Below are 14,319 nucleotides of genomic sequence, written 5' to 3' on the forward strand. Positions count from 1 at the left end.
AGGTATGATTGGTTGATTGACAACCTTGTGATGATTTTTAGTTTCGTAAGAATTGACACGTTAGTACGAAGTACTGTGTATGATATTCCCAGCATTCCTTTGGCTCACATTTTAAAAGCATCTGTTATTTTTCGATTGGCAATATTTAAAGTCTAGTGTCAGCTAGAGGCATATGTGACAATACGAAAGATCAAGAAGTATAGTAAGTTAGTAATTTCAGTTTGCTGTGTCGAGATACTGCAGAGTACCTACTCTTTCCATATTCGAGTTAGTTTTATTGTTGAATTACGTGCTTTGGCTAGTCTGCGTTTAATTTTGTTTGTGATGTGTGATCCTTAAAGGAAGAAATAAAAATTCATTCAATTTAAAATTTCTCAATCACTTCAAAACCATATACAAAGAAAACAGGTGTAAGTCTATTTCTTGTTTGTGAAATGCAAAATCTCAAGCATATGATGTTTTAATCAGAAAAATGAAGACCGTCAATACATACAAATGTCAACAGAGACAGTCTTGTAAAAAAAATAAATTATTTTTCAACAACCTACACAAAAATGTTAAAACGAGTTGTAGGGTCCCAAACACCAGGTGCTGAAGAAGAAGATATTTATATGTACCTCATATTCTTATTCTTTAATTATGTCGTGCCTTGTCCGCTCTTCCAGGATGGCGATTACTGTAGAGATGAGTGCTTCTCTATCTTCAGCCAATCTGAAAAGCTCATTAGCCTCACGAATCCATGTCCTGTCTATTGTCTGATGTTTCTCAGCCACGACATCTGCCTCCTACCAACACCTCTCTTTCCTTCTATAGAATGTAGAGGACGGTATATTTCTCCAATACGTGGCTCAGATAGGCAATTTTGCGACATTATATTGTTCAGATTTTGTGAAATATTTATTTTGTTACAGGAGCGTCAGGTGTGTAAGTTATGTTACTAAGGCCCAGTTGTACAATCACAGTTCAAAGACCGGTTTAGTTGAACTGCGACTGGTAGTTGAACTTTCCCATCCACGGTTGTACAACTGGGACTTAAAGATAAATAGAATGCAGCCAATCCTCCAATCCAGTGACAGTTAACATCAAATTTACCGTTGAAACTGGAACTAATGCTTCAGTTCCCATTTTACGGCATTTGCAGCTTTGTTTAGTTGTTCTAGCATGTTCTTAAGCTCCTGGATATCTGAACTGATAAGTACTATGTCATCTGCAAAGCGCAAATGGTTTAAATAGGTGCCATCAAAATAGGTGCTGTTAATTGAAATTGTTTCGGTTGTCCGGTCTTTAGTAATTTTTACACGAAAAGTAGCGGTTCCATATAGTATATTGTCACGTTAAGGAGTAGCTCAGAGAGAAGGAAGCACAAGATTCCACAGGTAACCCACTTTATTTTAAAACAAAGGTAGAAGTAACCAGGTTCTTACCCCCAGATCACCAAGACGGTGAGGATCATGTTGGTGGATTCTGACATGGATGGATACGGGCTGCATGGAGCGCAAGCGTTTTAGCGGGGATGAATGGAACCCTTTACTAGGGCTGATTTCCGGGTGTGTTAGTTATCCGTTACGTAATAACCCTCTTTACGTACACTTGCAAAAAATGCGCACAGCTGTTAAAAAAGCGCACAGTTTTAAGATCAGCCATCTAACTGCTCTAATCCTGGAAAAAATTGATTTTGTTTCCATTTCTTGCTTTGTCAGAGTATATTGGATGGAGATTATCGATTGCGTTGGATTTTACTACGCGCTAATGTAATATCAAACTACTAAACGGATAGTCGGAAATATGTTACTAAAATAAATTTGACAGCCTTACATGGTAAATATTAAAAATAATTTATTTCGTTGAAAACTTACTCTAACAATGTACACTTAAGAACATGTAAACTACTTAAAACTGCAAAACTATAGACAAATCATCAGCCTTGAAAGAAAAAAAATAAATAAATACGACGAAACCTTACTAAATTTAATACTGTCGTCACTAACTGTGTTTTATAAAGAAGTCTGCAAATTTACAACATTAAAAAAACAATGAACACACACATAAATAAATGCGTTTTAAATACTTGCTGAAAAAACTTGTAAATGCGCTACAATAGATATAATAATAAATTTTCTGAATATTTGGAAGACAGTAGTAATTTACACAATCAGTCTATGATATCTCCTGTATCATAATGAAACAATACATTTGGGGATTTGTTCTGTAGTAGAAGGTTTCAAAGCTTTTTAAACAATAATAACCTTTTGAACAAATTTACTTAAACGAAACTATAATCTTAGCTTAGGGTTATTTATAAAGCGTAAACGCAAACATCACAAACAAAAATTTTTGAGCAGAGCAAAAAAGGTGCTTGTAACAATATTTCAAACTGTTCGATTCAGTAAAAAAAATAACAATAGTGAAAAAATCGAACAGATTAAAACATCATTACAATAAAGTCGAGCTGGTTGAACTAGATGAAGAATCGCTAATACCACTATAAATCTAACAGTTGGTTTCCAAAGGTATGGATTTTATGGTATTAGTGACACTACTATTGTTGGTCGTCAATGTATCACCGCCCACTGAAGGTAAACCATGGGAACTTGAAGAATGATGATCATGATTTGTCGTACCCATGACTCCACCCTCACGATTTCTTAAGGCACACCAGGATCTTTTGACTGCTGAAAGGACCTGAAAAAACATTTTCAATCAGTTTTTTCCTCTAGCTTATTAAAGGGAATGGTGTACCTGTGGCTGACATCCGACTACTATAAAGATGAAGACACCTTGTAAGCAGTTTATGATGTCGGTGAAGTACCAAAGGTAGTCAGGTCCCCCTGCCAGCCAGGAAATAACGTCCATAATCCAGCTCACTCCCATGACCACCACAAGTTTAGCGCAGACTCGTCCTAATGCAGCTCTAAAAGTAAAAAAAAAATGCTTTAAAAGGGTTGTAAATTATCTAAATAAAGAGAAAAAAATATGATAACATACATACAATAACATACTTTTGATAGAGCAAACTTTATCAAAACTTTTACTTAAGTCAAAACTAAACGCAATCGCACAGTTTTTTTGGACAAATTTTTACTGCGGCCATTAGAGGGCGCTTTAATACTTCTGATGGTTTTGAGTGACCGTAACTTTTTTCTCGGTGTAATTTTCTTATTTATTTTTTAAGAAAATGATGTTTTAAACGTTATAAAGCAAAAAAGGTTCTCCTGCTAAGAACCGCTAATGTAAACCGTTGTCGAGTTATTTCGGTTTTAGTGTTTGACCGAAATACTGTCACCTGAAATTTTTTCAAATTGTAAGTGTCCAAATTTGGATTTCGAATCTCAAAAAACCTCTGGATTGGAAAATAATATTCTATAGAATGTACAATTAATTAGAAAAAAAATGGATTTTTATTTTTTACTTTACCACCCTGTATCTCGAAAACGGAGGAATTTCGGACTAAGGTAAGTAGCTTTAAATCGGCTTATTTTGATGTCAGAAATATGTCGTAGGATTTTGTACAAACCTTTTAGAGATACTCTGTATAAATTTATATTTTGTAAGATTTAATTTTTCAACAGTGTTTTTAAGATGTACCTGGGACATTCATATTTATATCTTGCCAGTAAAACAATTGAAGATAAAAAAAACTGATATTGGCCAAAATATTTATAAGATACTTTTTAGTTGTTAATTTACTTACTTAAGACACTTAATTTCTTATTAAATGGTATTTTAGTCATACAAATGCGTACCTTTCAGTAGTAGATTTTACAAGTTCCCTCTTCCATAATCCGCAGGTTAGTTCTCTGGCAGTGAGGCCAAATAGTATCAAATTGATGGCCATCAGAGTTCCCATTGGTCCGAAGAAATAAGTCAGTATTTCGCTATTTCCTGCAACAAATCAAAAACACATTAATTTCATCACAAATCATTATTCACAAGAACATTAAGCAATACTACTACTACACTTTTAAGTTCTATCAAGTCAATAAAACGTTTTATGTTTAAACATCTTCACAGACATTAGAGTGAAATGTTTATTTGTGATATATAGTGATTTAAGTTAATTATTTGAGACTGTGTGACCATGACAAATAATAATAACTATTAACCATCTATTGTTTTGTTTGAGCAGGGGTGTACCTTGCTTTCACCAAATCTGTGATATGCCTTCATAATTTGTAAGTATTTATTGTACTAATTTGATATATGATGATAGATACATTAGAAATGGTCTAAAGTAATTTTCTCAAAAAAGAATTTACGGAAAATGGTCAATTATCGAGATATTTTTTTACAAAATATGTTTTCAGAACTTTTTAAATTTTTTATATTTTTTTGCACATTTTAAGAATATTCTTTTTTTTTTACATTCTCCTCAAATTTACTTTGTACAAATCGATTCAAAATAGCATATATGTGGAATACATTTTTATTAAAAGGGCCGGTAGTTTCACCCAAATACATTCGAGGTTATATACCGTTAGTTTTGTTCGAAAAAGGTGGCCGATAAAAAATATTGGTCAAAAGTTTCGGAGTGCACATGCGCTGCGGATTTTTTTTTAAATGTTAAAACGGCATAAAATTAAGAAACTCAAACTCGCAATTTTGCTTCCATTTAAGTAACTCTGTATCTCTTACCGTTTTCGAGATACTCATACTTAGACACGAATTTGTGGTGCCCTGTATAATTTCTAAATAGTTCATATTCCATTTCCAGAATTGTTGCATTTGATGTGCATTTATTAGTGCATTTTTCATCATCATTCTTTTGAATTCTCCTAAAATTTCTTAAACTCTCTTGACATTTTTTTTATTTTTGGAAAAAATTATTTTTATTTTAAATTATTATAATTTTTGTTTAGTTAATATGTTATATTGGCTTTATTGTAATTGTCAGGAAAAAACGCTCTAAGAACTAAATTTAGAAAAAATAAAGCATAGTTGATAGTCTTTTGGTACAACCCGTTTGCTTTCTTCTTTAAATTTCAAAAGAATGTGAAAAAAGATAAGAACAATACGTCATAAGTTTTGACTTCCTTTTGGTCAAAAATCGATAAAAGATAGCAACGTGTACCCGTTTGTACCCAGGTATTCGATTTTACCAGCACGATTTCGGTATTTTTGCAAAAGAACAAGCAGCCCATCGTATCGACCCTATGCGCGTCAGACATGGAACGTCCGATCGATAGTATAAACGCGCCCTACGATTGGTCGCTTAAAATCAATGGGCCGGGGATCCAATGTTATCGATTTTGCATTCGGCATAGCATAAACCCTCTTTCCGGAGTTCGTTGTTTCTGCACCGCATTCTGTTAAAAGCTACAAGTTATCCGTTTACCGGCTGAAACAAAAACTTAAATAGTGTAACAGTTTTTGGACTGTGTCAGAAATTTTTGGTGACAATTTTTGTTGTCAAGGTAAGTTGTTATACCATGTGTTCAAATTCTGAATATAAGGCGGCAAAATTTCACGTGCGTTTTATTCGTTCACAGTCTGGTTTTGTTTATCTTTATACTTCTACAATAAAAAACTTTATAATTATTAATAGAAAATCATGTGTAAACGTACATGCGTTATCGATCGGTTTGGCTTTTTTGATATTCGAATACCATCTGAATTTAATCAGTCGTATTGGCAAATTAGTTCTTTATGGAAATAATGGGTTGGCATAATTCAGAATAAGGAACTGCTATTCAGAAACCATCAAATGAAGTTCAGAACATTAAAGGTTAAAAATTAAACTGAATTACACTTTGTGAATTGCAATTAACAATTTCTGAATTTCAAATTACTATCCTGAATTACACTTGACTCTTTCTGAATTACAGTTAAAAAGTTAAAAAATTGCTAATTTCTGTGTTAATCGTAGATAAAATATTGTACATTACTTGTGTGGTATATTTTAAATCACACTGTAGCATCACTCTTCAAAAGTGTCAATATTATTGAATTATTCAATCTTCTTTATCAAACGCAAATATACAAAGTGACTGAAATAAAAAAACAGAGTTATCACCATACAAACTTTTAAAGTTTGTAATACTGAAGAAAACGCGTAAATCAGAGCTAAATTTCTAAAAGCAATTTAAAGTTGAGAGGAAACGTGACCTGCAATACCGGACGATTTTCATTGCCAAGCCCAATAAGCTTTGGCATACATCCACTCGACCTTCATATAGTGCTTCATCACGACAATCTGCAATAATTATTGACTTCTAGACTAGTGAAAACGATGAAACATAAATGGTTGTAGTTTGTATAGTATTGGAAAATACAAGTCAACAAATTAATTCCGGAAATATCCATCATCTTGAACCTACGCCATGCGTCAGATTACATTGGAGGTCCTATTATCTAATTCACTTTTATTAAATCAAGTAATCAACTTCGCTATTTTGATTACGCACTTAAAAACTTCCTAAAACTTTCATAAACCGTGGGCGACAAGGCGGTATTAAAATTAATTTCATTAGTTATGTCTGGTAAGTGACCTGGGGTCAACTGTATTTTCAGAAAAAGTAATGGAAACACCAGCTGAAATTTGCGAAAACTACCAACTGAAATGGAGTTCATACACCAGCTACATACACTCATGCATTGCATCTTCCCTGTTTGCGGAAGATTCATTTGCTGATGTAGCTTTAGTGACTATGGACGGACACAAAATTATGGCTCACAGATTTGTGCTGTCCTACTCCAGCCAGTATCTCAACAAAGCGTTGAAATTCCAGCCTAAAGTCACTACAGCTTTGCCTATTATGATTGTGCTTCCCCAAGGTAAGTCTTAAAAACGATCAAACCTGCAGTTTATAGAGCGTAAAAATTCCAGGTATCACCTACAAAGCTTTGAAGATTTTAGTCAAGTATATGTACAGTGGAGAGGCGACTGTACCAAAAGACATTTTGAATGTAGTTCTTAAAGCTGGTGATATACTTAAAATCAAAGGACTGTACCGAGAACCTGTGGATGAGGATCCTAACAAAATTTCTTCCAAAAGCGGCCAACTACCAAGTACTGACACCAAAACGTCCGAAACCACCTCAGTTGTGAATAAAAACCCACCACCATTAGTTCCTTCTAGGTAAGTTATTAGGTCTGTTTGCAGAGGCAGTTTCAAACTGGTTTCCAACTAAAAATCGGAAAATGTCGGCTTTTATTGGTGGACATATTCCTCAAATTGCGAACCGATTTATTGTAAACCACAAAAACCTAATGTTAAAATAATATCATGCAGTTCAGTGTCACAGAAGATACTCCAAAGCCAAAGTGAGGCAATTAAGTCAAAAAATCCTCCAAAAACTCAGAAGGTGCTTCAAACCAAGATGCAGCAAAAAATACAGGAAAAAGTGACAACATCTTCTAGTAGCTCCATCAAACAATACGGAGGTCCTCGAGTATTAAATTTCAGTATGTCCAACTTCAACGGCATAGAAAAGGAAAACACTTCCCCAAAGAAAGCTATAATTTTGAACCAAAAAGTATGTCAAATTACTATTTTAAACTTTAAAGTTGATTTTGATTCATAACAGGTGTCCCAACAAGACAAACCCCATACAATCACATCGGCTGAAGCAGAATCGTCACAAAATTCTTCGGATAGCATGATTATTAAAAGTGAGAATGGCAAATCTGACAATATGTCCTATCTTGTTATCAAAGATGAACCAGTGGAATGGACGGAAACGGAAATGGAAATCATGGAAGAAAAGGAAGTATTTCCAGAAGAATCAGTCAAAATGGAAGGTTATGACTCAACATCTAACGAAGGTATTTTAGTTAAGTTAGCCAGTTTAAATAATCCTTCCTGCGGATATGAATTATAGATATAAAAGCAATTATTCGCCACCATTAATGGTTAATTATATTCGACTACCTTTTTGTACGCTCATAAATTGCAAAACTTGTGGGTTTTTGTTCATCTACTATTCCTCAGCTAAATATGGTGAAGTAATTGCCACTAAGGGTGGTAGTAATTGAATACAATATACTGACAGTTACTATTGAAAGGAAATGCAAAAACCTTTTATTTATAAACTGAAAGGTGTCGATGTTATCTATGTGTCCTTACAATTTCCTCTTTGAAGAGGTTTGTAATAAATTGCTTTGTCTAATAGTAAAATGGTTAATGCTATTTATTTAAAAGTAATTTTTCTTTCATTAGGATCAAACACGGAGATATACACACCGTTAACATGCGAACTTTGTACAGAAACGTTTACAATACCCGCAGATTGGGTGAAGCACGTTCAAACCCACACAGATATGTTACCGGCAAAGAGGCGAAGGAGAGATAGTCCAGATGTAAGATTATTATATTATTAATTACCTTAACCTCAAATTGTGGGTGTTACTGCACGAACACTCTCAATTTTTGAGATGAACCGATAGGAATGTTTTGAAAATTTGATAACATAGTAGTCCCAGCATGTCCAATCCAAAACTCAATGACACCTTCGGTTTTACCGAAAGTAGGTATCAACTTGCTGGTTTTAAATGGAATACTCTGTATTTTATTGTATTTTTGAAAACTTCTATAGATTTTAAATATTTTTCATTTATCATAACTTAGGTATATCTAAATGCAACTGTTTTCGAGGTATTGACACAAATAAGCATACGAATGCCGAAAGTCCCTAATAATCAAGTGTTTTGGAGCCAAATTCCTTCTTTTTAAATTTGTAAGGAAACGGCGCCAAAAGTATAATAACCCAGTATTTTGACGTCATTCGCCATTTTTTTTTCCTTTCAATTACTGACAAAATTGCTCCGAAAACCACAACCTAACCAAACTTAACCTGAGAAAAAAAATGGCGCCAAAAATATAAGCGTCTTAGCGTAATTTTTCTTTCTTCTTGTTAATTACTTACAAAATAGCACCAAAAAGTACAACCTAATGAACTTATCGATGATTATTAAAGGTAGAGATGGAGGAAGTGCCATTAGTCGATATGTGTTGTATGACAAAAACTCGTGTGATATCTATCGATGTTTTTCGTTGGGGACACCCTGTATACTGTGAGATTAACCACCCTATTTGACCAACACAGTAGACATTTGAATTTTACCAAAAATATCATGGAAGGAATAAAATTACATTGTTTATTTTAGGTGGCTTACTAAACCTAAATCACAAAACTGAACAGAACTGAAGAAATAGCTTTTATTATTTATTTCAAACAATCGTGATAACATAACCCATTTAAGAAGACATTGATATGATAACTCTTTTCAGAAAATCTCGATCAATGCTAATAAAAGCTACTATCAGTGGCGACAATAGAATAAACGACTAACAATAAATTCATTAAGTATGATAAATGTTGCATTACCAACTTATCACTTAATGCATCTTAATTTGCTTGTGTTCTACTTACACATTTTTCTACCCAGTAGTACATTATGAGTCCCAACAACTGGTTTAACGTTTGGACACAAAGATTTTCACAAAACACCTCAATACATGGTATGCAGTATGTTGGAAAGTTGAACATTTCTAGATTTGAAAGGATATTGTGGTATTTAATTTGTATAGCTTCGTTAGCGTATAGTCACTATTTGATCAATTCAAGTTTGAAACATTATATGGCCAATCCTACTGTGGTGACTATAGAGAAAGATTTTAGAAACTGGGAAAACCCTTTTCCAGCCGCCACTGGATGTTTTGCTGATAAAATTGATCCCGACAAAGCCCGACAGTATATTTTAAAACAATGGGGCTTAAACCAGACAGATGAGAAGTTTGAACATTTGATGGAATTTGTTGAAGTTGTTGCCAACTTAACGTACAGCACGTTTCACACTTTGGAGAAATTCAAAAATGACATTGAACTATGCAATGTTGATTGGTTATCTGTTATAACGCAAGTTCATCCAGCACTTGAAGGTGCATTAGTAACGTTCCAGACTAAAGTCAAAACAGAGTTTGAGTTTGTGATAACCGAGTTGGGACTTTGTTTCACTTTGAATTCAAAATTTTCCAAATTACTTTCACCTGGATTGTCAATCAACAATTCTGTACCAACATTCAGTAGTTTTCCTAGTGAAAACTTGAAGTGTCATTACTTAAATGGGCTTTGTTATGCACGTTACGATTCTGATCCTGAATTGCCTGTGTACTATCACATTCACTCCTACCTTGAAGTTATCCACACTACTTCAACTCCTCCTATTCTAGTGAGGAAAAGTGAAGAGTATGAAATCAACTTCAAACTTGCAGAAACTTACAGTTTGGAAGATTTACGTTATCTATCACCACAACAACGAAATTGTCGGTTTGATGATGAACCTTTAACCAACAACCTACCAGCTTACAGTACAGGATTATGTTCTATGGAGTGTAGACATCGACTGGCGTTAGACTTATGTGGGTGTAAACCATTCTTCTACAACTTTCTACCAGGAAAAGTATGCAACTTGGAAGGTTTGTTGTGTTTGTCGCGATATTCACATTTTTTCAATCAATCTACGGGCGCGATTGGTTGCAATTGCCCTCAACCATGCAACCTGATGGTTTATTTGAAACAAATACCAAAAATTACGGAATGGGACAATCAGGCATTTTTTGATCAGAGAATTACATTCCGATGGGGACTGGTACAACCAACCACTAAATATCACAGGAAGATTATTTTTGGATTTCAGGAGTTGATCGTGTCTTTTGGTGGGATTTTGTCACTTTTTGTTGGTATTAGTGCCATCAGTATTGTTGAGAGTGTTTACTTAATAGGCGAGGAAATGTATTATATTATATTTGTCAAAGCAAAAGCTGACACGATTCACAAAAGTAAAAATTGATTATTGCACACAAGTTTGTTATAAGATAATATATTGTACCGTGTACTCCTTAATAACACACTTCTTGTACAACACTGTATATTGTTTACAAACAATAAACTGACACTGACACTTAACCTCGTTATCTGACAACTTCGACTTCACTACAACCGTCAACTCAACAACTAACTAACCAGGCCTGGTTCAGCTGCTTATATAGGCTTCCATGGTTTCTAGAAAATTCCCAAATATTCATGAAATTGACTTTCTCTCTCACACTCATTAAGCTATAACATAAATCTCTCTCTATATAAGCAACGGAGCCAGGATTTTCTAGAACACAGACAAAAGAATGTAGAACGTAAACAAAGCAACGTAACATACAGGGGTAACAACAAATAACTAAAGAAATCCTAACTAATAATCAAAAGTTCGCTTTGCAACAATATATAACCGATTCTAGTCAAGTTAAGAAAGTTGCCTACATTTCACAATATCTAGAAAGTATTTATATTCTGCTTGTGAATTGATAATTTCTAATATCGACAAGCACAAATGTGCTAGCTATTTGAGTTTAAACTATAAGAACATACTAAAAGCCAACTGGAAAAAGTCCAGTACAAATGCATACGAATAGTAGTAATACTTTTGAATTTATCCACATAATCCACTCTATTGTAGTTTGTGATATAAAATATTCTAGCAGATTAGAATTCTATTTAAGGGCCTCTTAGGCTGAGTTATGTTTGTTATTGTATGTAATAAATTAACTTGTTTTTCTTCATTTCAGTGGCGGTGTTTTATCTTTACATATTATTATATTATATTAGAAGTTACTGCAAACCCTTCATTACAGACAATTTTATAAATATAATATCTACATCCTACATCGAACATAAAATTACGATAAATATTACATTTATTTTATTTTTTATTTATTTATTAATATTACATATTATTATAGGATGGTTAGACGCATTTCTAACGTGAATTTCAAATGCTATTTATGTCGTCATTGGGAGGTCACTTTAATGTCTTTTTCACGTCATTCAACTGGTCATTTCTAGTCAGCGCATCACTAGTTTTGAATGTTAATTTCACGTTTTTATGTTAGCTGGGAGGTAATGTGCAAAACATCACAGTTAAATAAAAACTTAGCTTAGTGCCCTTAGATGTGCCCTCCTGTTTTTTAATTCCTGAAAACATCTACCAGTATTATCCTCTGTATTCATATTTCTAAAATTAAGGTTATATCGATAATAAATTGAAGATAGGGATGGAAAAAGTACCATTAGTCGATATGCGTTGAATCCTAAAAACTCTGTTGATGAAATACCTACTTTTAATCCAGATGTTCTGTAAACCTGTAACATGTTTTCAGTGGCAAAAAATATTTTTTGTGATATTTCAGGAAGACGACGAAAACGCAAGTTATCCGGAACTACAATGCGATTTATGCGATAAATCCTTTTCTACTCCAGCTGAATGGGTCAGACACATTCAAGACACTCACACTGAATTCGAACTTAGTTTGTCCAATCGGAAAAATCAGGCAGAAAACAAAGAAGCCCAGAAAAACAAGAAACCGGTTAAAAAGTATAAGGTGTTAATGAAAAACTAGTTATAAGATTTGACAATTAAAGGTTTATTTTTGTTTTGGGGAATATGTATTGGGTTCAAATAAATGTCCCATTGAATTGGAATTGATAAAACGGCAATTTTATTTTCCATAACTTCCCGGCAAATCAAAGTGGCAGATTACACGACTAAGAAGCGCAAAGCTCATAAAGCAAATCGCATATTTTGCATCTGTGGGCAGTATAAGACAGTAAAATGACTGTATAATCGTCTATAACCTATAAGTTGCAATAATATGTAAATTCAAAAGCCCAGAGAAAGATTTATGTGTCTTTGAGATCGGTATTATCGGTTTGAAACGATAATATGTGTACTTAGGTGCTGTCTCTACGACTATCTGGAACATGACAGTGTAAAGTGAATGTTGTGTCAGTCCCCCACGTTTATGTAAAGAATCATCATTGGTTTTTAAAACTATTATGTGTAAACTTAACAGGAATTGTTAGTTTATTAAAAATTAACAATAATGTACGGTGACTCTGAAGGGGTCTTTTTGAGCATCTATCAGAGAGTTACTGACAATGCCAAATAATATCAACAAAGTAGTTTTTGACTGAGTTTTTTACGTTATCCAAAAGAAATATTTGTCCTATAGTTTAGAACATAGTAATTTCGTCGCAAGAGATCCAAAGTTGGTTAATAATTGGCAGAAACTATCTGGCATTGTTAGAAACTATGTATCTAAATATCTAATTTTACAGTTTTGCATAACAAAACAGACATTGAACAATCTTTTTGTGCAGGAGAACGTAGTGGTGGATATAAATTTACCATGACCGGCTATTTACCGGTAAGGTAAAGTAAGTAATTTTACCAGTAAATTTATCGGTCTGATTGAAATTTGCTTCATGGCTGTCATTAATTTGAAAAGTTATTTTCGTTCAAGGCTTTCAAGGGTATCTTGTCAAGTAAGGGTGTAAATTACGGTGAAAGCAGCGGGTGTCTAAAAATTAGTGATTTTATGGTGAAGCAACTTTGACGCCCTCTAGCGACCAAACGGTATGACCAATCAACTCATGGGGGGATATTTTTGGAAAGCTTGTAATCTGCACTATCTTTTGTTTTCTATGACATTTTGACATATCTTGTCAAGTAAGGGAGTAAATTAATGTGAAAGCAGCGGGTGTCTAAAAATGTGCGATTTTATGGTGAAGCAACTTTGACGCCCTCTAGCTGCCAAACGGTATGACCAATCAACTCATGTGGGGATATTTTTGGAAAGCTTGTAATCTGCACTATCTTTTAAAAACTAAAAAATGAGCAAAATTTGTTTTGATTCACTATTTATTGTTTTAACTCACACCCAACGCGACGAAAAATCAACTCCTGCTTTCCAACCATAGAATTAACAGAAAATCCCCCGCAATAACAACAGACGGTCACATAACTGAACCAAAAAACTACGTAAAATATCTAGGACTCACAATAGACCAAAAACTTAAATATACAAAACACGTACAAAACATCCGGACAGAAATAACTAAAAGAGCAAAACATTTTCGCTCACTAACATACAAAGACAAAGGAATAAGCATAAGAACCGCCACAAAAATATACCAAGCCATCTGCAGACCTTTGTTAGACTACGGACATATAACTATGACAAACACAACTGAACGAAATAAACGGCACTTACAAACAACAGAACAAATCGCACTAAGAATAATAACACGAATAAGACATCCCCAAAACCCACTTCATAACCCCTCAAATGTGCACAAACTTACCAAGAATAACAGAAAGACTACAACAAATTCAAACAAAATGGAAAAACAACCCACATAACTGGACCATACTAAATCCTCTGTGTCTCACAAGACAAGACAATCTCGCTTCCTATTTCCTTCAACTACCCTACTAGAACACTTACACATAACATAATCCTCAACACTACTTTAGACTAACTTTTTTTT

General features: G+C 33.8%; 3 protein-coding genes and 1 long non-coding RNA gene across 5 annotated transcripts in view; 3 read left to right on the forward strand and 1 right to left on the reverse strand.

Annotated features, from left to right (window-relative positions):
• Positions 1 to 430: 430 nt before the first annotated feature.
• LOC145733192 (uncharacterized) lies at positions 431 to 1,835 on the forward strand. Its single transcript, XR_014179141.1, has 2 exons — positions 431 to 1,376; positions 1,431 to 1,835. It is a non-coding gene; the product is annotated as an uncharacterized LOC145733192 (long non-coding RNA).
• mthl1 (adhesion G-protein coupled receptor methuselah-like 1) overlaps positions 1,820 to 14,319 on the reverse strand; it is a 68,106-nt gene continuing 55,606 nt past the window's right edge. For both annotated transcript variants that reach the window (XM_081985871.1, XM_081985870.1), the window contains 3 exons: positions 3,744 to 3,882; positions 2,740 to 2,911; positions 1,820 to 2,682 (listed from right to left, as the gene is read on the reverse strand). In XM_081985871.1, the coding sequence (XP_081841997.1) occupies positions 2,491 to 2,682; positions 2,740 to 2,911; positions 3,744 to 3,882 (503 nt within the window). In that variant the 3' untranslated portion in view covers positions 1,820 to 2,490. The remainder of the gene's footprint in view (positions 2,683 to 2,739; positions 2,912 to 3,743; positions 3,883 to 14,319) is intronic.
• On the forward strand, positions 5,230 to 12,480 carry LOC145733189 (uncharacterized). The gene is made up of 7 exons (XM_081985873.1): positions 5,230 to 5,411; positions 6,508 to 6,771; positions 6,824 to 7,076; positions 7,230 to 7,473; positions 7,525 to 7,762; positions 8,157 to 8,296; positions 12,180 to 12,480. The coding sequence occupies exons 2-7, from the start codon at positions 6,516 to 6,518 to the stop codon at positions 12,387 to 12,389; spliced, it is 1,341 nt and encodes a 446-aa protein (XP_081841999.1). The 5' UTR covers positions 5,230 to 5,411; positions 6,508 to 6,515; the 3' UTR covers positions 12,390 to 12,480.
• On the forward strand, positions 8,303 to 11,557 carry LOC145733188 (sodium channel protein Nach-like). The gene has a single exon (XM_081985872.1). The coding sequence runs from the start codon at positions 9,395 to 9,397 to the stop codon at positions 10,787 to 10,789; it is 1,395 nt and encodes a 464-aa protein (XP_081841998.1). The 5' UTR covers positions 8,303 to 9,394; the 3' UTR covers positions 10,790 to 11,557.

The sequence above is a fragment of the Ips typographus genome, linkage group LG8, assembly GCF_016097725.1.
Source record: "Ips typographus isolate SLU linkage group LG8, UJ_Ityp_2.0, whole genome shotgun sequence".
Taxonomy (NCBI): domain Eukaryota; kingdom Metazoa; phylum Arthropoda; class Insecta; order Coleoptera; family Curculionidae; genus Ips; species Ips typographus.